The 23,517-nt window shown below is 36.0% G+C and overlaps 1 protein-coding gene across 3 annotated transcripts in view; it reads left to right on the forward strand.

Moving 5' to 3' along the window:
- The window catches only part of DIAPH3 (diaphanous related formin 3), a 248,389-nt gene that overhangs the window by 174,839 nt on the left and 50,033 nt on the right, over nucleotides 1-23,517 (forward strand). For all 3 annotated transcript variants that reach the window (XM_048047761.2, XM_048047759.2, XM_048047760.2), the window contains 2 exons: nucleotides 11,970-12,065; nucleotides 12,538-12,597. In XM_048047761.2, coding sequence (XP_047903718.2) covers nucleotides 11,970-12,065; nucleotides 12,538-12,597 — 156 coding nt within the window. The remainder of the gene's footprint in view (nucleotides 1-11,969; nucleotides 12,066-12,537; nucleotides 12,598-23,517) is intronic.

A 23,517-nucleotide genomic window follows, 5' to 3' on the forward strand; every position in this document is an offset into this window, starting at 1 on the left:
TGACAGTATAAACAATGAAAATAGTAAACATAATTAAGTAATTAAAATTCTGATTCCATCAGATAAAATGCTTGCTTTTGAAATAAAACAACAGAACTACCTATATTAATAGGTACCCCCAAAGGCCCTATTTCCCGTCTGAAGATCAAGTTCATAAGGCCTCAATTTTATTAATTTTATCTCATTGAGAGAGGAGAATCAATAGTTCTTAATAGTATTCCTTCCCTCGAAAGGGAGTGAAGGACTGAAAATGTTGCAGATTATAAAGATCTGCTTCTGTTCCATAACAACTAAAACATCATCAGTGATTTTTAACGTGTTCATAATCTGTTTTTTTTTTTTTTTTTTATATGTTTGTGGGGCTATTTTCCCCCAAACCACAAGTTCTGGACAACAGTAGGATTATTGCTGGATTTTACAGAGTTAGGTAGGTATGTCTTTTGCAATGAAATTTACTGTGAAGTAGGCAAAATATGTTGTAATGCTATGTATGAAGAAATCCTGAGGGTATATTAGTATCTAACAAGTATTTTGTGTAAGGGCTTTCTAGGGAGTTCCCCCTTTCAGAATTTCATGTGCTCCCTTCATCTCAATTTCTCCCTAGTGATGATAACTCTTTCTAGTTGTCCCCTGGCTGTTTTCACTGATTCTCAGATGGATCCTCTTCACCAAGAGGATTCCTGAGGTAACTTTTTTGCTATTGAGATTTATTCTCCAGGACCACTTTAGCTGTGAAGACAGAGCAGGATAAATCTGTTCCATAACTAAGAACCACAACTTTTTCTCTTAAGTTAAATAACAATGAGCAGAAACAGCTGTGGGACCATATATAGTTGTCTAGTCAGCACTTAATAATATTAATAGTTAGTGGACAGTTGACAGTAAGCTCATGACAAGCTTGGATAGTTAGATCTAATTTTGTTTTATACCTCTTAAAAAAAAAAAAAAGTTCCATGCATGAGGAACGAGGAACTAGTTGTGACAGAAATTAACCACAAATCCACAGGAAAGGAGATATGAACTGATAATGGAGCTTGGTTTTTAGCTGCGATTGTATTCTGGCAATAGAACATAAATCTGGGTAAATTATTGACAGCAAATGTTCCCTTAAGAATATTTGTCAAATTTGTATTTGAAACTGATACAGAGAATTATAAAAATACAGGCATGTTCAGCTGAAAAAAAATAGCCTGAAAAACAATGTGTGATACATCTGCAGAGGCCACATCAAAAGCTGAGATACAGCAAAACCCCATCAGGTCTCACACTGTAGGATGTTCAGGGAATTAGACGTCTGTAGTGCAAAAAAAAGTAGAACTGATCTGAGTGTATATTAATTAAAAAACAACAGCTAATAGTCACAAGACATATTCTAACAAGATCTCAAAGGTGCTAAATCTTCTGAAGCATGGAGGTGTAGTTCATGAACTTGTTGGTAACCCAAGGGCACAGAATGCACCAGTTACTGTTCATTTGTACTAAGTATTAGTACTAAGCTCCAAAAGAAGAAAAAGTTTAGCAGAAACAATTATTCTTTCTGAAAATTTTACTTAGAAGTACAACCTATGGAGATAGTCGCTGAAAGGCTACTAATTTGGGAAACTGAAGTTTATATAAAGCCCCTGGGGGAGGTGGGGGGGGGGGGGGGGCAATATTTGAGAGAAAAATAGTCAAAATGAACAGAACTCTTGGAAAAAAAATGTACAGACATTATTTACCCTTATTCTCCTAAGATTTGCCATTTATATTGTAGCAGTAAAATTTCTAAACAAATATATAAAAAATGCTTGAAACTTAAAATGACATACCATTAAAAACAACGGCAATCTCTGGAGCCATCTTTGGGATTAAGAAGACTAACATTTAGTAGAAATGCAGATAGCAGGTTTTGGATTAAGCAGGCATTTCCTACTCCAATACAGGAGACTCCATAAGAGGGCCACATTAGAGTCCTCTTTAAACTCATACTTGCACTACATGTAAATGCTTTTTTTTCTTTTTTTTTTTTTTTTCCCTTTGAATCATCAAAAGTTTCTTCTCTCCAGTGGCAAAGTTGGGGAGGAATCAATATACTTATGAAGGCACTGGAGGCTATGCTTTATTTTTCATTTCCTTACTCTAGGGCTGTAAAAAAGCCAAGAACCTCTTCTGCCATTGTCGGAAAGCTTGCAGAAGAGAAGGTCATGTCTCTGACTCTTCCTTCAAACTGAGTCTGTTGCTGCTTCTGTTTCTATGCAGTTCACTTGAGACACTTATCTTCACTCAGCAATACCTCAGTGGTTCTACAGAAGTACAATTTTGTTACTGCACACCAAAATATTTGTTTTCTGAAGCCTGCTGGCAGAAGTTACTATTAAATGCAAGTACAAATTCTGAGTCGTAAACTGCTGGAGACCAAGACAGCATTCTGTAAAGTCATTACATATTTATCTTGTCCTCTTTATAGATGTTTTATATGTATAGATAGATGATATATATTATATATCTTTGCTGTTGACTACCAATAGACAAATGCAGGACTAGGTGGCCCCTTTGATCTGATCCTCCTGGCTATTCTTGTGCATTTATAGCTGCTAAATAGAAAGGCTCATGCCTACGAAAAAGCTGCATGGAAGCTTTCTTGTGCCTAAGCTCAATTGTGTTACCAGTCTGAATGTTCCCACTCTACAAGTGACAAATTATATAACTTTTAAAGTTCCTTCAGGCCCTCATCTCTGTAGCACAGCTGTCAGTGTGAGTGATCATTGTGTATATTTTCTGATTTATTGGTTGTTTATAAATTTGAATGGAAATAGTAATGTCTTTCCCTGTGCTCAATGAACTCCTTCAAAGGCCCACGGTAACAAAGAAACAGATGTTCATACACACCCCCACATATATGCGAATATCTGTAGCTGAATATAATATAAGAAGCTAATTTCACATAAAAATGCAAATAGAGTGGTTCTAACTGCTTTCTAAATGAAATTGTAATTGACAAGTCTCTGCAAATAGATTTTTCTTCTCACTCCCTGAAACAACAGCACTGGAAATACTAGTTCTTGGCTAGTCTGAAAAACAGATTGATTGCATTCTTGTCAGTGTCATTGGAGCTGAAGCTGTGTTGTGTAAAGAAAACAGAGAAGTCATACATCAACAGTAAAAATTTATTGACTGACCTCTTTGTATGTAGCTGATTTTGTTCTGTTATGATGGTCTGTTTAATTAGGAGTAATTAAATAGAAGTATCTAAATCTTAGTATTTTTATTAATTTATCAGTTGTTTTTTTTTTTTTCTGTTGAAAAGGCAGAATATCCCTGATAAATAGAAAAGGGGTCATCAAAATTTTTTGTCTTAAAGCTGTCTTTCTAAAAATATAGCACACTAGTAAGAATATTGTGTGTTGTTGCATTGGTGAGAGAATGGGTCTGTATGGAGATAAACCATTTCATTTTCAGACTTATTTTTAGTGTCTTAGGACTTAGTGGAACAGTAAGCTACTTTTTATTGTAGCCATGTTTAGAGTTTCTGTTGTAGGTGGGCAACCTGTTCTGATGTTTGACTGCTATCAATAGAAAAAAAAGATACACAGTTAAACGTAATTTCTTGTATTTCAGTTTGTTCCTATTGCCAGTAGGGGATCCTGTCTCTGGGCACCTTCTTGATGAGTCTGGCTCAGCCTTCTTTACACCCCACCCATGCCCCCATCAGGTATTTAGACACATTGATAGGATCCCCTTCGAGCCTTCTCTTCTCTAGGCTGAACAGTCCCAGATCACAGCATTTCTTCATAGCAGAGATGCTCCAGTTCCTTAATTATCTTCATGGCCCTTGACTGAATTTGCTCAATTATGTGCTTCTCTTGTACTGGGGATCCCAGAACTGGACCGAACACTCCAGATTCACCTCAGCAGTGCTGAGGGAAAGGATCACCTGCCTTGACATGCTGGCAATGTTCTACCTTGGCCTTCTTTGCCCCCAAGGCACAGTGCTCATTCATGGTCAATATGTTGGCCACCAGCATTCGACACACACACCTTTTTTTTCTTTTTCCTGAAAAGCTGCTTTCTAACTAGTGGGCCTCTGCCTGCACTGGTATATGCCTCACCACATGATGCAGGTTTTTTCATTTTCCTTTGCTGAATTTCATTAAGATTCCTTCCTTCCAAATTCTCAAGGTTCCTCTGAATGGGGACACAGCTATCTGCTCTGTCAACCTTTAATCTGAATTGCGCACCATATGAAAACTTGCTGAGGGTGCACTTTGTCGCAATATCCAGGTTCTTAAGGAAGATATTACAGTATTGGCCCTGGTACCAAGTCCTGGGTAGACCATTTCAGAGCTGTGGAATTCTGTTTATTCTTCTGTAAGTCCAATTTCCCTCAGGAAATCTTTTTGTGGATATCTCTCAGAAAAGCTTGCTGTGGCAAACTCCGTATTGGATCTAGAATCAATATCATTGATTCTGGACAACCTCAGTGGAAAGGAGATTTACAGTTGCTATCTTTTGTTGTCACAGAAAGAAGAATGTAACTGCATAATCATGATGAACATGATTTTATATACTTGTCACAAAGTTCAAGATTAAGATGATTTTACTCTTGGTCCAACTATTTAAATGGAAAATTGGGATCCAAATGAGATGCAGAAATAGGCATCATACATCATTAAGTATTTATTTTAATCACTTGTACAGAACCACTTCTAAAACCACATTTTACCTTTTTGTTTTCTATGGTCTGAATTGTCTTATGGGAGTTAAAATGATGGTGTTACCAACCTTTATTTCAACAAATGATCTTTAAGGGTTTTTGAAGGATGAAAGCTTTGTTTGCATTTCACTTGTTGTGAACTCTTTGGAACTTGTGTCAAACTTTCATTCATAGGCTCAGAGTCAAAATCTATTTGTGTCCAATAAAAGCACTATAATGACAACTAAATAATGAGACAATTTTAGCAAGAGCAAACAAGGCAGAATGAAACCCAGTCTCCTCAGCAAGAAGATTTATGGAATAGGTGCATTAGTCATTAGGTGAACTCGTACTTTCTTATGTTATAATTTCTAGGGCTTTGAAGCACTAGCAAACACTTACTACTTTGTGCTGGACATCAGTAAGAAACATACCTCTTCTGATTCTGGACTAGGCTGTTTCTGTGATTCCATTGAGGTATATACTCATGTTTCTTGGGAGGGCTAGTCTTTTGCCTGAAGTCGCCTCTGAGGAAAGATAAGTGAATACTGATATTCCTGGCAGAAGCTGGATTTAATACTAGTTAAATATAAAGGGAATGGTCTTTTCAGCCAGTCCATCCAAGGCATACTTGGCAGCTATTTCAACTTTGCATCTGTACACCAGATTATTTTTTTTCCTCACTGTAACATTTTCCTCACAGTAACAAGTGTTCAGTTTTGAGCCCCTCAGTAGAAGAAGGACATCAAGGCCCTGGATTGTGTCCAGAGAAGGGCTATGAAGCTGGTGAAGGGCCTGGAACACAAGTTATGAGGAGTAGCTGAGGGAACTGGAGTTGTTAGTCTGGAGAAGAGGAGGCTCAGGGGAGACCTCATTGCTCTCTGCAACTGCCTGAAAGGAAGGTGTGGGGAGCTGGGGGCCAGCCTCTTCTCACAGATAACTAGTGACAGGACTAGAGGGAATGGCCTCAAGTTGCACCAGGGGAGGTTTATGTTGGAAATTAGGAGACATTTCTTCTCAGAAAGAGCAGTCAGGCATTGGAAAAGGTTGCCCAGGGAGGTGGTAGCATCACCGTCCCTGGGGATGTTCAAGGAAAGGTTGGACGTGGTGCTTAGGGACATGGTCTAGTGGGTGATGGTGGTAGTAAGGGGATGGTTGGACCAGATGATCTTGGAGGTCTTTTCCAACCTTAATTATTCTATGATTTTAAGATTCTCACAGGGATTTATGAGGGTCAAAGGAACCCCTGTGCTGTGTTATGAGTTATTACTCTAGTCTGTGCACCATTACTGAAATACCATCTGATAGCAATATATTCATTCACTTGCCTATCAGTGAAGATTATCTGATTAGTGGCATGGCTTTTGCCAGAAAAAAATTGAAGACTTTAAGGCAAATCCAAGTTGAAGTCTGTACACATTCTGTATTTTCTGGACAAAGCTAACCTTCACATCCACCCACAATTTCTGTACAAGTTTATGTCTGAATTTCATTGGAGCGAGGAGTCTGAGCTTAGGGGGTCATGTTGACACACAGTTTGAAACCTTTCCTTCTCTGGACATTGATTCCTTTGTATTTTTATATTGACAATATAAAGTCTCCATAAAGTCTCCTAACCCCTGTTCATGTATAAGGCTGAGAGGTCTAGAAGTTATATGTCAGTAGTACGAATTTTTCACAGAATCTGGTTGTCTGAGAAACTGAGAATGAAAAGATGGAACCACTTCCACACACTGGAGCTTGCTTCTGAATTGAGGGCCACAATTATCTCCCTCTCAGTGATTTGCTTCTCTGCTCCCCGGAGCTTAAATCATCAAACTCTATACCATTGCTCAAGTTTTCCTCTTGTGATATTTGGAAAATGGTCCTTCCATTTTTTACTCAGATGGAAACCTTTAATCAGATGGGCATTGCTTTGTACTGTTTGCAATCGCTCATTATGCAACAAACATACAGTGGAGCACTTGAAAGAGAAAAAAATATATATTTTGTTATATATACTTTGTTGATTTTTTTTCCTAAATCTCTCCCTAATATATCTGACCTTAATTATATCCTGAGCTGAAGAGAAAGATATATTAAGGTGTTGTGGTTTGACACTGATGGGCAGTTAAGTTCCACCATGCTGCTTTCTTACTCACCCTCCTCAAAAGAACAGGGGGAGAAAATATGATGAAAAAAGGCTCATGGATAAGGACATGGAGATCAGAACACAGAGATAGAAAGATCACTCACCAATTCCTATTGCAGGCAAAACAGACTCAGAATAAGGGAGGTTAATGTAATTTGTTGCCTATTGCTAATAGAGTAGGGCAGTGATAACTAAAACCATTCTAAAATCCTCCGATCCCCAGACCCCCTGCTCCTGCATGGGCTCCTCTCCACGGGCTGCAGCTCCGGCCCGGGGCCTGCTCCTGCGGGGGCTCTCCATGGGCCGCAGCCTCCTCCAGGCCACATCCACCTGCTCCACCGGGGGCTCCTCCACGGGCTGCAGCGTGGAGATCTGCTCCATGTGGGACCCATGGGCTGCAGGGGGACAGCCTGCTCCACCAGGGGCCTCTCCACAGGCCGCAGGGGAACTGCTGCTGCCTGCCTGGAGCACCTCCTGCCCTCCTGCTGCACTGACCTTGGTATCTCCAGGGCTGTTTCCCTCAGCATTTTCTCACTCTCCTCTCCCAACTGCTGTTGCGTAGCATTTTTCCCTTTCTTAAATCAGGTCTCACAGAGGCATAACCAGTGTTTCTCACTGGCTCAGCTCTGGCCAGCGGCAGGTCCCTTTTGGAGCTGGCTGGAGCTGGTCTCTTTTGGAGCTGGCTCTGATCTGACATGGGGCAGCTGCTGGGCTCTGCTCACAGAGGCCACCCTTGCAGCTCCTCACCCCGCTGCCAAAACCTTGCCATGTGAGCCCAGTACATAAGGTCTGGTTTTAATGTATATGTTTATCCAAATTGTAGAGTTTTAATTTCAAATGAGACTTAGTATTCAGAATTTGACTGCAGGAGCTTAGTCCTTTAGTTACTTACAGTATAAAAGCTGTATTTAATTGCAATGTCTCAAAAATAGATCCTGGTGGAAACTGACAGTCTAAGTTCCTGTAGATGAATGTCCTAAGTGTGCAGACTGAACAGGTAGTGTCAACAAAGAACATGATAAAGAATTCTTTTTTTCCTGAAACATTTTGTTTTGTTTTGTGCGTTTGTTTTATTTGAGTGGCTGAATAAAGCTTTGATTCCTTGAAAGAGGAAATAGACATGTTATGAGATGTTTTTCTCTTGCTAAAGTGACCTTCTGGAGAGCTAGCATCGAGTATGATGTTTTAGTTTGCACTGGACAGTTGCAGGGAAACTGTAAAAAATAAAACATTTTTAATCCACAGTAATCTTGTTGCACTACTGTTACTTTGAAACAGTACTGCTAATAATATTTGTGATTTTTCTTGTCATGAACTACTGCTAGTCAAATTACGATATATATCATCTGCTGCTTAATAACTGCATAAAAATGCTGGGCTCGTTACTGCAGTATCTGTTGCTATCATAAGACATTAAAAGTTGTACTGTCAAGCTTATAATAATGCGCTAAAGGAGAAGCATCTGTAGTATTTTTGACATTTTTAAAAACATAATTATGAAATTAGGCAGTTTATATCTGACTTGGCACTGAAATGTCAAGGGCACAACTTACCAGCTATTACAGTAAGTTTACTTCTGCTTTAGATAGTATTTAAAAGACAGTTGTATGAGTTTTAATTAGGTATGATATTAAAAAGTATTTAAATCTCCTTTTCCACAATTGAAGGAAAAGAGATGATAAAAGTGTATATTTCTCAAAGGAATTACTGTGGACTGTGCAGCTATCTGCAAGTTGACTGGAATTACTAGTTCTAGAATGTCAAAAGATGGATACACTTGACTAATTAGGAAGCCCCTTGGGACTGGTGACAGCAGTCTGCAGCAACTTGTGAAAGCTGATTTAAAGGTCCCATAGGAAGTGTTAATATTGAACAATACTTTCCACTCTTACACTATCACAATAGCTATGTTGTACACAGTTCTCCCAGGGCAATTTAAAAGATTTCTAAAGTATCGCATGGTACACATTCATTTGTTAAACTTTCCATCACAAAAACTTGGGCGAGGTTATAGATAGCCAATAACAGTATGGGTATTAACAGCTGTACAACATCATAGAAGGTGTTGAAATCAACTGTTGGTTTCGGCATCAAAAAACAGAATTTGGAGCCTAACTGAAGGTGTAGAAGCTTGAAAAACAGGCTTTCTGCATGTTTTGGGTACAGAACATTAACTGTGAATATTTTTATTTGCAGTTGTTAACTATTCTTCAATATAGCTCTGCATAGTGTAAAATTACTAGAGGTGTGTGGGTTTTTTTGTTTCTCTTTTTTATTCAAGTTTTATATATGCCATTTATTTTTCTATGAACTATTTTGCATGTCAATGAAAACATTAGTCTCTAGTTGAATTTCTGACTGCAGTATATTTCAGATAAGTGTGAAAAATAGAGAGTACCCTTCAATGTGTTCCAGCTATGCAACAAAAAGTTGTTTTTGCAGTATTTTTATTCTATTATTGAATTTATTTATTTATTTATTTTTAATACAGTGTAGCAGATTATGCACCAGGTTTTCTACTGAAAACTGTTATGTTTTTGAAGTAAGTAGGAATCCATGGTAGTCATGGAAAGGCTAAAAAGGTGACATGCTGAAATAGGATTGAAAGCAATTTTATTTTTTTTCTGTTATTCCTACTGCCTAAAACAAACTTTATGAACTCTTCTTCCATAAACATTGATGGTATTTTGGGGATTGTGATATTACTGAGTCTTTTTTGAATTGCTATCTCTCAAAATGTTTTTAAACTTTCCTCCAACATTCTTGTACCTTAATGTAACTAACGGTTTCTTCCTCAAGCATCACTTTGGGTTGAAACACTTGCAGAGTGTTTCCATTTGAGACATGAATATTAGGGAGTTGCATGAGATCAGATGGAAAAAGGAAAGGGGGGGGGGGAACAACAACAACAACAGGAAGCTGAATATATGATCTGAATAATTTTTAAGGTATGTTCCAATTAGTAGCTGTGCTGGTTCACTGGTCATGAGAGAGCAAACTTCACTGTAGTAAAGCATGTTATACTAAATTCAAAGGAAGAGAAAAATCAGTATTTCAGTCTTCACATTTACTCTATATCTGCCATGTATTGCATAGAAAATAAATGGGTTTAAATGTTATACAAAATTGTAAAATATTTCCTAATTTTTCATTATTTCTCTTCGTATATAGAGGTAAGCTATTTAAGTTAACTAGTTTGGGCTAGAGAAAAAAGGATAACTAAGGATGTTCACAGATTATAGTTTTGTCATTTTGAGGACCAGTATCTTGGGGTAGTAGATGAAACAAAGAAGGAAGAGTGTTCTCCTTAGGGGAATACTTTTAGGAAATTCAAAAACTGAAAACAAAATCATTTTCTGAAATACATTTGTAGAATTAGCAAAAATTAAAGAAGTACTAATGAAGTGCAATTTGTTATGTGGTAATACAATTGGACAAAAACAGCTTTTAAAAAATATTTTTAGTCTGTCTGTAAGCAATAAAGTAGTTGCTGATGTTAGAAAAAATGTCAAAATGTTTAAGAAAATCTAATTTAATTTTGAATCAATGTTATAGAACATCTGTTGTGAGCTTTACATATGTTTATATGTGTATTTCTCTGGAGTTTTTGAAAATAGAAACTCTTATTACCTTTAATGAAATAGTTACCACCATTTGGTTTTAAGTCATATCTGAAGATTGTTTTTCTTGTGGACAGGAAAGCTCAGATTTTGAGACGACTGTGTTTTGTTGGTTGTTGTTTTTTTAACTAATGATTTGCATATCTCAGTTCACAAAATCTTATGTCTCTTTTTGGAATGATTTCTTCTTTGGCTTGTGCGTGATATCCAGGCTTAGATTCTTGGAAGCCAAATTAGATTAAACGCTTGACTCTGTAGAGTAATGAAAGTAAATATGTTGTTTCTAGAATGTCATATTCATAATTTGGCCCATGCTGATTTGACAGTTCTTTGCCAGGTCTTCCCGTCTGTAACTTTGAACTTCATTTGTCTTATTTATTTATTTATTTATTTTGTTGCCCTTGAAACCACATATATTAGAAAGATGATAGAATTCTTTAAGCCTTAATGAAAGATGGAATTCCTTTAAAGAAGGAAAACAGATAGAAATAGTATTGGCAAGAAACATTTCTCCTAATAGTTTTCCCCATATTCATGTCTAGAAGGTTGTCTTCCTGCCTTAATCGTAGTCCAGCACTTTCAGAATTCCTTAAATCTGTAGTATCTCTTCTCTAGCTAGATTAGATTCTGATCTGAATATTACTGTTAGCAATAACTGCAGAATCATATGATGTGTCTGACTGTATCCAAGGTGTATGTTGACCTTGGGAGTTTTGCCTAGTGAGGCATAATGAGTTTTCTGTCATGTAATTCTTTATTGCTCTGTGGAGATTTTTCATCGTATTGGAAATCTGTGGTGGTGTGTTCTTCGTCCTCATGGATGTGGAGACAAGGGGCTAATAAGGTTCAGAAATCTAAGCTTTTCTGATGTTTTTATTTGAGGAAATAAAAGTAAGGGTTTTAATGCTTTTGATTAATTATAATCTCATGGTAACATTCATAATTCTTTCAGGGGAATATTATACATACATGTGATACGATGAGTAGAATTTTCCTGAACTACATCAATTATTTAATATTGGCTACGGGTTATTAAATATAAAAGGAAAATGGCTTTTGATTAAAGCTACCTATGGATAACACTCTGTATCCTATCTAGTCCAATATTGTTCCTTCAGCTTCCTGCTGAGAAACAATTTCAACTTTTTATAACAATAACTGAAATAATCTCTTTTGTCTAATATAGCAAATCATTTAAGGGACAGCTCTCAAAAGCTGACATGAAACTGATTATTTGCAGTTGCAAAAGGGTACTGAAATGAAAATATGAGTGAAATGACATTTCATGTAAAACAACAGTAGAGAAAGAATGAATGTGAAATGAATGGAATAAAATTTGGCCTAGTTCAATGTAGAGAAGACCAAATCTGTTCTGCTTAGTTGTGAGAGAGCTATTGGTAAATGTTAAAAGCCTGGTTAAGTTTGAAATAAGTAGTTTTAATTCTACCATGAATATCTTCTATTGTTGTTGTTTATTGTTCTTATTATTTATGATTTGATATTGCTGTGGTAATCAAAGAGTGTTCCTTCCCTCTCTCTGCTATAGAAGGTGAGGAGACTGGAGTGATGGATAGCCTCTTGGAGGCCTTGCAATCAGGTGCAGCTTTTCGAGACCGAAGGAAAAGGATACCAAGGGCTAAAGGTGAATATTAATTACATTTTACTTTTCACTTTCCAGAAAAAGATAAAAGTATTATTGGTCCAGTGCTCCGGAACCTAAATGCTGTTGTGTTTAATTCTTTTTTTTTTTTTTTTTTTTTTTTTTTTTTTTTTTTTTTTTGCGGTTACATCTTTCAGGGATGTTCAGGCTGTTTTGCTGTTGTCCGTAGTGCTCTGGAGATCAGTGTAGTGAACTTAGCATAGCCTGATTGTTAACTCTCTTCCATACAGCCTTGTGTACTTTACATTTTGGGGGTTTATACTAACAACAGTTGAATGGGGGAGGTAAAAGTCATCTTGCCCTGCCAGTGCATCAGATTATTTCACTGGTATTAACTGTAGCTGTACACCTAGAAATATCTAACTTGAAAATATTTCTGCTTGCTAATGTTGTTGCAATACTCCAGTAACTTTAAGAGAGGTGTTTTATTTCCATTGTTTTCTTGCTTTTGCAGACATACCACAAAATGTCAGTCCAACCACACAGAGGCCTGTGCTGAAAGCTTGTAACCATGGTAATGAACCATATTCATGAATTGCATGCTCTTCTTAACTTAGCTTATGTAGTCGATCTGTGCTTTCAAAAGATTGCTGTGATATTTTGTTTTCTACATTAGTGGAATACTGAAACAGTATTGGAAACTGGTTCTTAAGGTTCACATGCATATTACAGCCTTAAACAGTACTTGCTGATTACTTTGCAAATTTCTTCTATCATTTGTAGGTTTTTTGTATTTATTTAAAATTTGATTACAGTTCAAAATGTAGTACTTTGATAATCCTTAAAAACAATACTGCAGGGATTTTTTTAACAGATTATGAACTGTGTTAGAAAGCAAAGATTGTGGAACATTTCAAATGTTAAGTATTTATGATACCAAATTAGAGAACCTTTTCAATTCATTCTGTCTGTCTTGGTTTTCCTGGTAATACAGGTAGCCCAGGTATAAGCTATCATTTACCAGTAATTCAAAAGTGATGTTGTATCAGTAAAGAGGAAATTAATCATTTATTTCATGGCAAAATATTTCTCCAAATGTTGAGTATGAGTCCTATGCATGTGTTTATGCATAAGCTCCTGAAAAAATCCCGCTGAATCAGTAGGACTGCTCGTATGCATAAAGTTACAGGGAGGGCATGGGTGTTTTGTCGCTCTGTTAGATAATCTACAGAACATTATTACAGTATCTGTGTTTTAATTAAGCCTGAGGAGTATGGAGCGTGTTTTCGGTGGCTTCTAACCTAGTGGTCTCAAGAAAAAGTTTTACATAGTATCTCTATTATAGAAAAATTAAACTTAAAGAAAAAACTTAAAGAAACTTAAAGAAAAAAATCTTAATTCTCAGTTTTATAAGCAGAATGCATTCTCTTTTGATATTTAAATACACTTCAGAATTTATAAAGCAGATGCCATCACATTGAGGATATTAATTTTACTTCATTTTTCCTACATGTTTATTTCTTAAGTGACTAGAGTAGAAAAAAGAAGATAGAGATTTTGTCATTATTAAACACAAAATCAAATAAAATAGAGCTAGAAGGACAGCTGAAAGATAATTTAATTCACTTCTAGGAATTGGCCCAAGGAAGAATGAAGTATATTTGACAGGTGCTTGTCTGGCACATAATGTATTGATATTTAAATAATGACTACAGAGTACATCTGAATTTATCCTATAAGTGTTACCGCTTGTAGGAATAGTTATGTTGAATGTTGCTTCTTTTCAGCCCATTCTATCTTCCTATCTCCTGGCAATATAGTTTCCAGTTTTCAAACTATAAATGCATTTGGACAAACATGAGGGCTATATTTTATGTTCCAGGTGAAAAAATAATAAAGAAACCAAGACTATAAATTCTGCAAAACTTGCACACTGATTTGTGCATCTGATGGATATTATATGATGCTCAAGTTTGATTAAAGATCATATGTTTGTTTTAGAAAAGTAAAAGTAAACTCTTGGATGTTTTGTTGTTTTTACCATAGTCACTTTTCCATAGATCATCTTGAGACAATCTTATTCTAAGATATTTTAGAATGAATCCAGCCTTTGTTGCATCTGTCGTTTGCTATGAAACTGGATAAATACTATTTTAAACTTGCTTTTAAGGAATTCAGTAGTATGTTCTTGATTTGTGGACACTTGTCACAATATCTGTATGTTGCTTCTTCCTATCTTGAGCCAAACAGAGCATTGAACTTGATGTTGTTTCTGGGGAGTTCAATGATAGAAATATAGGTCATTGGTTTCTTTGAGTTCATCTATTAGACTTCTCTCCCCGCTCCCCTCCCCTCCCCTCCCCTCCCCTCCCCTCCCCTCCCCTTTTCACTATTCAAAGCCTAAGTTGAGAATTTGCTGGTTGATAATTTATTTTGTTGCAAATCAGAAATTATGTAGGTTGTATACTATCTAGAATGTATTCTAGACCCTCAGTAGCAAAGCTTGTTTTTATATAACAGTTACCTCACTAAAGTAAGTAGTGTGGCTGATCAAACAAAGAATTGTAAGGCTTCTTTAATTTTCTGTTATCAAGGAATTGAGTATTTTATGTCAGTTTTATTTCAGTTTTGTCCTCTTTGTAATTTTTTTTTTTTGGCACTTTACGTCTAATGTTAATAAATATGCAATAACCTATTATTTCTATGTATATCTGCATATTAGGTAATGTATACTATATATGATGGTTTATTTTCTATAGCTCATTATATATACACCATATAAGCAAGAAATCTCTGATTTCAGCTCAAGAAAAACAGAAATATGTCATAAGACAGAAAGATTGGCTTGCCCTGTCATTGATTTGCTGTTTTTCCCAATGTGAAATTTCAAATGAATGCTGAATCTTATATCAGAGTGCCAAAAAAGCCACTAGCTTAAAATATGTGGAAAGTGATAAAGCACTTTTCTTGTTTGCTTCTTCTGATGAGACTAACAGATTCACTTACAGTGGGTATGGTTTATTAATACACACTGCAGATTCAAACCTAGGGTGTACTTCTTCAACTCATTGCGCAGTCAAAAAGAATTACAAGCCACAAGTTGAAATATCTACCTACTGAATCATTCAGAGTGTAGCAATCTCTATTGGGCAGATGAAATCAAGTTCTAACTGATATATTTGTTTAAAAACAAAATAAAACCAAACAAAGGCTCTTTCGTCTATGTCTAAAAATGTGGAATAGAAATTGTATACCAATGCAGATGGGAGGTAGAAAGAAGTGGCTTCGGGAATGGCAAGGGAGAGAATGCCCACTCTCTCCATAGCTGTAATATAAATGGCAGCAGGAAGGAAATTTATTTAACTATTGCCATTGTTATCCTCAGTATGATACTGCTCAAAGTACCAAACTACCACTTACTGGTGAGGCTGAGCCAAGTTCTATTAAAAAAATAGAAAAAGAATACAAAGGAGCAAGCCAACACTACATAGCTATAGAACTGAGAACAGAAATTTCTTCTTTTAATGAAATGGACTGAAAAAAAGGAGGAGGAAGAAATTTTGTGAAATGCTAGCCATTGGTTGGCCATTTTTCTCATCATGATCCTTTGAGCTCCACAGAAACCTCTGATAGTATTCAATTGTTATTTCTGATTAAAAAGGAGTACTGGTTCTCATGCTGCTTCCCAGGGTGGCCTCTTGGGTGTGTTATTTTATTTTCAGTCCTACTACGCTCTTCTTTAATTAAATAGATTGCCTTTTCTCCTAACATGGTGTATGTTTTTGTTTTGTTTTGTTTTGGTCATTTAATTCTATTCTTATTTCTGTGATCAGAATTACCTAATGAATACAAATCTTTTCACTTGATTTTTGTTGATGTTGATATGATTGGTATATTTATTTCCTTTGTTTCCATTAATGCTGTTTTATTTTATTAACAGCTGTATTACGTATACACTCAAAACTGCCTGTTAATGTTGCAGTTAACTTTAACTGAAAAGAACCATAACCTGCAGAACTATTGCACTATATGCTTTTGTTGTAATTTCTGTTCAGACTACTGTATAACACAAGTAGCGTATTAGTATAGTTTTAGTGTCTTTGTACTTCGGTAAGGTTTTGATTCAGACTCATCTAGCGGGGGAGCTTTTTTATTTTATTTAGAGAGCAGAAGAAAGCACTTAGTTATCAGTCATAAGGATTTTTCACATTAGAAGATCTTTTCAAGCAGCTAATACCTGAGCTTGATCTGAGTTTATCAGTTATTTACAACAACAGTCAAGACAAATTAGCTGCTTGCATGTTTATTTCAAGCTAGTTATGTTCAAATACACATAGCACCATATCCACGGCAGCTCAGAGCCCATTGCAGCACAGAAAGCTGCATTATTCACTAAGTTTTCAGTCAGGCTTTGCAGCCTGCATCAAGTTCTCGCTGCTATGGCTACGCATTTATTTGCAGTAACATTAGCCAAGGTAATGTTATCTGAAATGCATAAATACAAATTCTAGATACAGCTTTGATTGCACGTATATATATCTCAAATGCAGTGCAAAGTGTTTTTCTTTACAAGTAGGTTGTATTCAAAATGCTGTGAGTAAAGAAAAGCTCTAGTAAAATGGAAGTAAAAATGCAGGTTGCTTTTTGTGACTGCAAAGGTTGAAAGAAATCTTTCTTTTGCAGTCAGCTAGGTTGTGGACTACACTTACAAAGGTAACAAGAAAGTCTTGCTTCTATTTTAAAAACAAAATTACATTGTAACGGTTAGTCTTAATTACTATAGCTTTTTGTTCAGTAAATTTATAAACAATAGAATAATTTTCATGTCACATTTAGTCTGAAGCATTTTAAACACCTCTGTTAAATAAAACTCTTGCCCAGCAATGTCATTCTGGTCCCAATTAAGCTGAAGAAAACCCTTTTTTCATGTTCTGTGTTTTTTTTTTCATCTCTTATTCATAATAGAACTGTCATCTGAGGTTCATATTAGTGTCTCTGCTACCTTATTTTGACAATCATAGCTGGCAATGAGCTCAGGCTCATCTTAATTCTTGAAACCAATACTGCAACCACTTGGAGGTCACTATTTTATTTCAGCATTGCTGTATTTGACAGCATATGATGATAGACATTTGAACCTAATTTTTCCTTATTTTTTCTTAAATGTATGTATGTTGCTGTCCTTTCCATAACTGCATCTAGTGAATATTAGGGATGTGCCTAACACTGGAGAAGCACTGAAGCCTGTTAAGATATTTTTTTTTCAGTACATGTTGCTTAACCCGTAGCACTAAAGATGGATTCTTGAACATCACCAGTTCCTCATGGTAGATGCTGTTTTTAAGGCATTATGCATGTTAGCCTGTTCTTTCCATCTGGCTAAATGTTTTTAACGCACATATGGAAAGAAGGTAGAGATTTTATTTTTTTTTAATAAGGATTTGTAAAGGTTTACTCATCAGACTAGTTTCCTCAATGGGAGACTTGGAATATCTGTAGGCACTGTTATGAAATGGAAACATTTAATAGGATTTCTATTAAAAAAAAAAAAAAAAAAACTTCTCAGGTTTTCCCATTTTAAGTCCAAAGCTTCACTTCAGTATTGGCTTCATAGGTCAAGTAAAATTGCTGCTTGTTCTAACAGAAATAATTCCCCTGAAACCATCTGCACTGTTTATAATAAAGAGTTTTTTCCTGGAGCAGACAGCAGAGTTCAAAGAAATTGTGACCATAAGAATCAATTTTGCATGTGTGAAAAATAACCAGACAAGGAAAGTTAATTTACTCATTTTTATTTGTTTGTTTAGAACTAGTTCTGCACTGGCATGGTTGCACACAAATACAGTCTGTCACAGAGGTGGCCCCAAAGAATTTTCATTCCAAAATATATAGAATAAATTTAATTTGGTTGCAAAATTTTTGGGATCTTTATATAGGGATCTCCCTTTCTTGTAATTTTATGTTGGAGTGGAGAAGGTACTTGAGACAGGAGGGATGAAAGGCACTGAGAAGAGTTTTGGATGAAAAATGGTAGTTTGATTCTATCAGAGTCTTTCCAACAACGTCAGCAACATCAACATTAACTATAAGGATTGACATAAAGAGAAATAGAAAATAGCCATTTATTTTTTTATTTTGAAATGCCAAGTGGTGGAAAATGGATATGTAAATGCACTCATTAATATTGTGAAAAAATTGGTATAGAAAGAAAGCAAATGCTGTTAATTTGCCCTCTGTATAAGCCAAACCCAAACTGTCAACCTCTTAGTACTACCCACATTTAGATAAGATAATGAGGAATGGTAATCCTACAAAAAATGTCTCTATTACTCCTCTTATAAAATCTTCTGAGATTTCTGTTGTCAACTCCCATGAATAAGGGAGCATGTGCACATCCTACCATTTTGTGTCTTACCTTGAAGAATTATATGTGAACTTAGTATAGGCATCAAAGAGGATGAAAGCTTTTAAGACTAAAAATTCTAGGTGCCACCTTGAGACAAGGGGGACCTTATAATGGGACTTATTCTCCAGAGGTTTGATGATTTCATTCCTAAAGTGAGACCTTTCGAAGACCTCATATTAGACACTCAGAAGAGCTAACTGCTTTTGTAAATACCTTGCTGGCGTTCATCGGTACTAGTTCAATAAGAATACTTCTTTCAAGGGAAGCAAGGACGTTTTCTGCAAGATAAGAACTGTGGCAAAGAGGTGACATTTGAAAGCAGTGACACTGTACATCCCATAATTGCACATACAGTAAATGTCAGCTTCGTAATCATCTAGCTGGCTAGCCAGATTTCCAAGAGCTACTACAGGCAACTTATATATTCAAAGCAGTCTTCTGAATATGCATCAGTGGACAATCTTAAATCTGTGAAGGGAGCTGTAAATTACCAACAATTTACCCATATTTGTCTTTTCATTGTTTAGTCACGCAGAACTTTCCATTCAAAGACAATTACTGAGTTGATCTGTATAGCAAAGAGGGTTCTGTCATTTCTCAGACTACTTTTCAAGTCTCTTCCATATTTGTTAAACAAGGCTTTAGGTATAAATTACCATTTTTTTTTCCACTTCTGTTTATTGTTTTCAGAGCATTAAGAACAAGTGCTATATAAACTCCTTTCTCTTTCTTCAGAGGCTTTAAGAATTCTGATCCAAATAGAATATCTATCAACTGAACAACAGCCATAATCCTCATTATATTGTTATATATATAGAATTTTAAAGGTGTTATCTTTTTTTTTTTTTTTTGAAAAAAAGAAAAGAATGGTGAAACACCAGCTGGTGAAATTTCATCAGCATAACATTAGAATTTAGTTTTGTCTGGTTAAAAGGTGCATGGTGCATTGCGGACAAAAGCTTAGATTGGTACAGTGTATCAGTGCTGACTGGAGTCCATTTTGTGACTCAGGCAATGCCTGGTAAATGCAACAGTGAAATCTCAACAGATGTAGAGGAAACACAAAACATTACTCATTAAATTCTTTAAGCGCACTTAATTCATCTTTCATTGCCATGTTAGTGAATGTGTTCCCTTAATGTTCTGGGGTTTTTTTCCTCCTTTGGGAGAATTTAGTTTTATTTTCATCCTAAGTGGTTGTTGCAAAAGAGCAAAAAATGTGCAGTGTGAAAGAAATACTGGAGTTATGTTTCTTCCTGATGTTTTTCATTGCAAGTAAACATTCAGGAAATGTGCAAATAAAGGACATTAAATAGATGCAGGGGAAACAAGAGTATCCTATGATTTCTTCCTTTTGTTAGGGTAGGAACACTTGGAAGTGGAATACTCTAAAGGGAAATTTGCATTTAAGATGAACCAGAACTGGTGGTTGTGCCTGTAAGTTGCTTGATAAATGTGGTATTATCTTTGTTTCATTCCAAGAACAGATAAGTCTTGTGTATTTCCATCATACACGCCTAAGGCAAAATTGACATCGACCACGTAGCAAAATAATGAGAAGGCTGAGAAGTCTTTCTTGGTGGCTCAGGCTTAGAGATCATAAGTGGCAAAGGAGGCAAATACAGGGGCATATACAGGTTTCACATAAATGACAGAAGGAAAGATGATAGCCAGAACGACACTGCATGATCTGGAGTAGTGCAGGATAATAGCTAGACTACAGTTAGATCATTAGATCCTATGGAAGTGGTTTTGGAAATTTATTTTTTTTCTTCCATGAGAATTCATCAGTTTCATAGTGATCTACCTTAAGCTGTTTTTGGCATTGTACATGGATGAAATATAGCAGCTGCCAAAAAAATTTCACAATTCACTTACACATCTCATCAATGCAAAACACCTTTGTGAATACATTATGCTTGCACTCTGATATTTTCACTACTTTTGACTTTCTGCTTCCAGTTTACACCGTATGTGCAGCCCTTTTTGTCACCGTAATGCAACACCCATAAGTTTTACCCAATATATTTTCTTATGTTCATGTAGTTTACAAATACAAGATGAAAAACTGTTTTTTAAGTCATTTCTGGAAGAGTATTTGGGTTTTGAAGGATATTGGGCTAATAATGAATCTACTCACTTTCAGTATACATTGTAATGTAGTTTCACCCATGATCTTGGCATAGAATATTAGAATCAATCATAGAATCACAGAATGGTTTGGGTTGGAAGGCACCTTAAAGACCACCCAGTTCCAACCCCCCTGCCATGGGCAGGGACACCTCCCACCAGACCAGGTTGCCCAAAGCCCCATCCAGCCTGGCCTTGAACACCTCCAGGGATGGGGCAGCCACAGCTTCTCTGGGCAGCCTGTGCCAGTGCCTCGCCACCCTCCAAGTAAAGAATTACTTCCTCATGTCTAATCTAAATCTACCCTCTTTCAATTTAAAGCCATTATGCCTTGTCCTACCACTGCATGCCCTTGTAAAAAGTCCCTCTCCAGTTTTCTTGTAGGCCCCCTTTAAGTACTGGAAAGCCACTGTAAGGTCTCCCTGGAGGCTTCTCTTCACAAGGCTAAACAACCCCAACTCCCTCAGCCTGTCTTCATAGGAGAGATGCTCCAGCCCCCCCCCCCTTTTTTTTTCTTTGAAAGACTATAGGAATTCCTTGTTAGTAGGTGTAGTCTTTCTATTACAATATTTTTTCATGATAGCTTAAAAAGACTTTCAAAATTATGATCATTTTTAATTTTACTGAAAGAGTTCTCATACTTTATTATCTCATGACATTCATCTAACTTCTTATAAAAGAAACAAAGAAAAACAGTTATCTAAACCTACCACTTTGACTGTATATTTATGTAATTAATATATATGTAATACAATATAGTACAATGTGTATATGGACACTTGTACCACTGGACAGACTACTTTGTCAGCTTGGTTCTGGATAGCTTTTTGGAGCAAATTTTGGATATCAGAATATAATCTTTGAGTTTTAAAACAAATTTGGATGTCTGTGGGACAACACCTAATTGAGCTATGCAGAGACATGTCCAAGAATTTTGACAGGTATTAAACCACAGAAACATAGAATGTGCTGTCATAATAAACAGTGTTTTTCATAGGCTTCTTTTCTATATGTAAAATCTGAATTAAATAATTTAATAGGGTAGAGTATGTATTTTCACATCTAGAATCACTTTGTCACTTGGGTTCTTCCCTGCCATTTGAGAACCTATACTGGCTAGAAACACAGCATTTTGCAATAATCACTCTTCATAAACAGAAAAAGGGAAACCATTTTAGATAATCTAAAAACAGGATGTGCCTTTCATTTTGCTTGATTCAGTGACTGAGTTAAATTTGAGATGAATTTCTACAACTTCACCAATAAACAGTTGTGGGAAGTGATAAAGTTTGTATTAATATCATAGCTATTTGTGTCATGGAATGGAATGAAATCAGAGCTGGTTTGGTATAAACATCTTGGATAAAAGAGCTTAATAAAGCCATGGGTAAACTATTTGTTAGAAAATGCCTGCCTATGGGACACCAATTAACAGGCTGATACTTTCATGGTTGGAGCTTCCATGTCCCCATATGCATTTTACTTCAGTCACTGGATTAAAGACTGAATGTTTTCTGTGGCAGGAATCATAATCTGCTTTCCTCATTCAGTATGAATATTTGAATCACTGGGCTCAGTAACATTTGTTAGTTGCAGCAGAACTGTGTAAGTAGAGAGGCTAATGAACAGAGGGAATTTTCCAGGGATATGGAAAATATGGTTTAAATCCATTCCCTAAGGGAATGGTGGAATCTGGATAAACCAGGGTTAAATGCAGCTGAGTGAGGGTTTTTATAATCCAATTTCAATCCAATTGAAATTGGTACCCTTTCTTACTGTAGGCATAATTACATTTGATGATTTTTTTTTTCCATTTTCGTAGTTTCAAAAGTAGAGATTCTTCCCCAAATACCATACTTCAATTCCTTGCTAAAATTGCTTTTTCTTCCCATAAGAACTGTGTCTGGAGAAATTTATCTGAGGCCCTATTCTTATTTCAGCGTGTGCATTTTATGCATTACTGTTGTTACCAGAGAAGGGAGAGATATTATACTTTTTCTTGCTATGTTCTAAAATAAAAATATTTTTTCTTCCGTCTTTTCCCTGAGAAAGTAAAGTTCATGACATCTCCCTTTCACTCTGCCATCATTAGCTGAAAAACTGGGTGAGTCATTCTAGTTATTCCAAACCTGCTGATAACCCATATGATCATGGTGCCAAATTAGGCTGATGGAGGAGCTTGGAGAGGACTGTTAAATTTTGGACAGTGTTTAAAGAATGAACTGAGATGAAATGAGAACTACATCAAAAGAAACAATGCTTAAAGCTGGTAGAGTGCCCTATCCTTTCTTCTGGTTCGAAGCAGTTCCTGGGTGTTTTTAGTTGGTGGTAGTGGTGGTTGTTTCATTTTGTGTTGTTTTGTTGTGTTTTGTTGTTTAGTTTCAGTTTTCACTGTTTGAAACTTGCGATCCATAAGGTCTGCTTTATAGATGTACCAACCATCCAAAACTATAGATGAAACCAGTAGGATCAAAGCATTAAGCATGTAAAGTGCTTTTTAATGCTAATTACTCGGGCATATCAGGTATCAAACATTTTTAACTGATCTCTCAAAATTAATGTATGTATTTAATTTCTGAAGAGTATTCATACCTCATTAATATAGATACCCAATTTATGAAGCTTATGCTCTTTATACTGGATAAAGAGAGGGACATACCCATGTTAGACAGGAATTAGCTTCTATAAATTGTTAATAGTCAGTGAGTTTAGGCATCTAATTTAAGTGACCTGAATAGGTTTCTCCATGTTTTAATTCTATATCTATAATAAAGTTAATAGAAATTGGCACAATGCAATGAATACTGAAGATAAAACAGTAGCTTGAATAGCTGCTCCTTAAGTTAGTATATTCTGTCCTGGGCAAGGAAAGAGGGGGAAAAAAATAATTCTCTTCTAATGCATATATATAAACATTTGCATTAAATTTGGATAGCCAACTTTCTTTTGCTTCCAAAT

The sequence above is a fragment of the Anser cygnoides genome, chromosome 1 (assembly GCF_040182565.1).
Source record: "Anser cygnoides isolate HZ-2024a breed goose chromosome 1, Taihu_goose_T2T_genome, whole genome shotgun sequence".
NCBI lineage: Eukaryota > Metazoa > Chordata > Aves > Anseriformes > Anatidae > Anser > Anser cygnoides.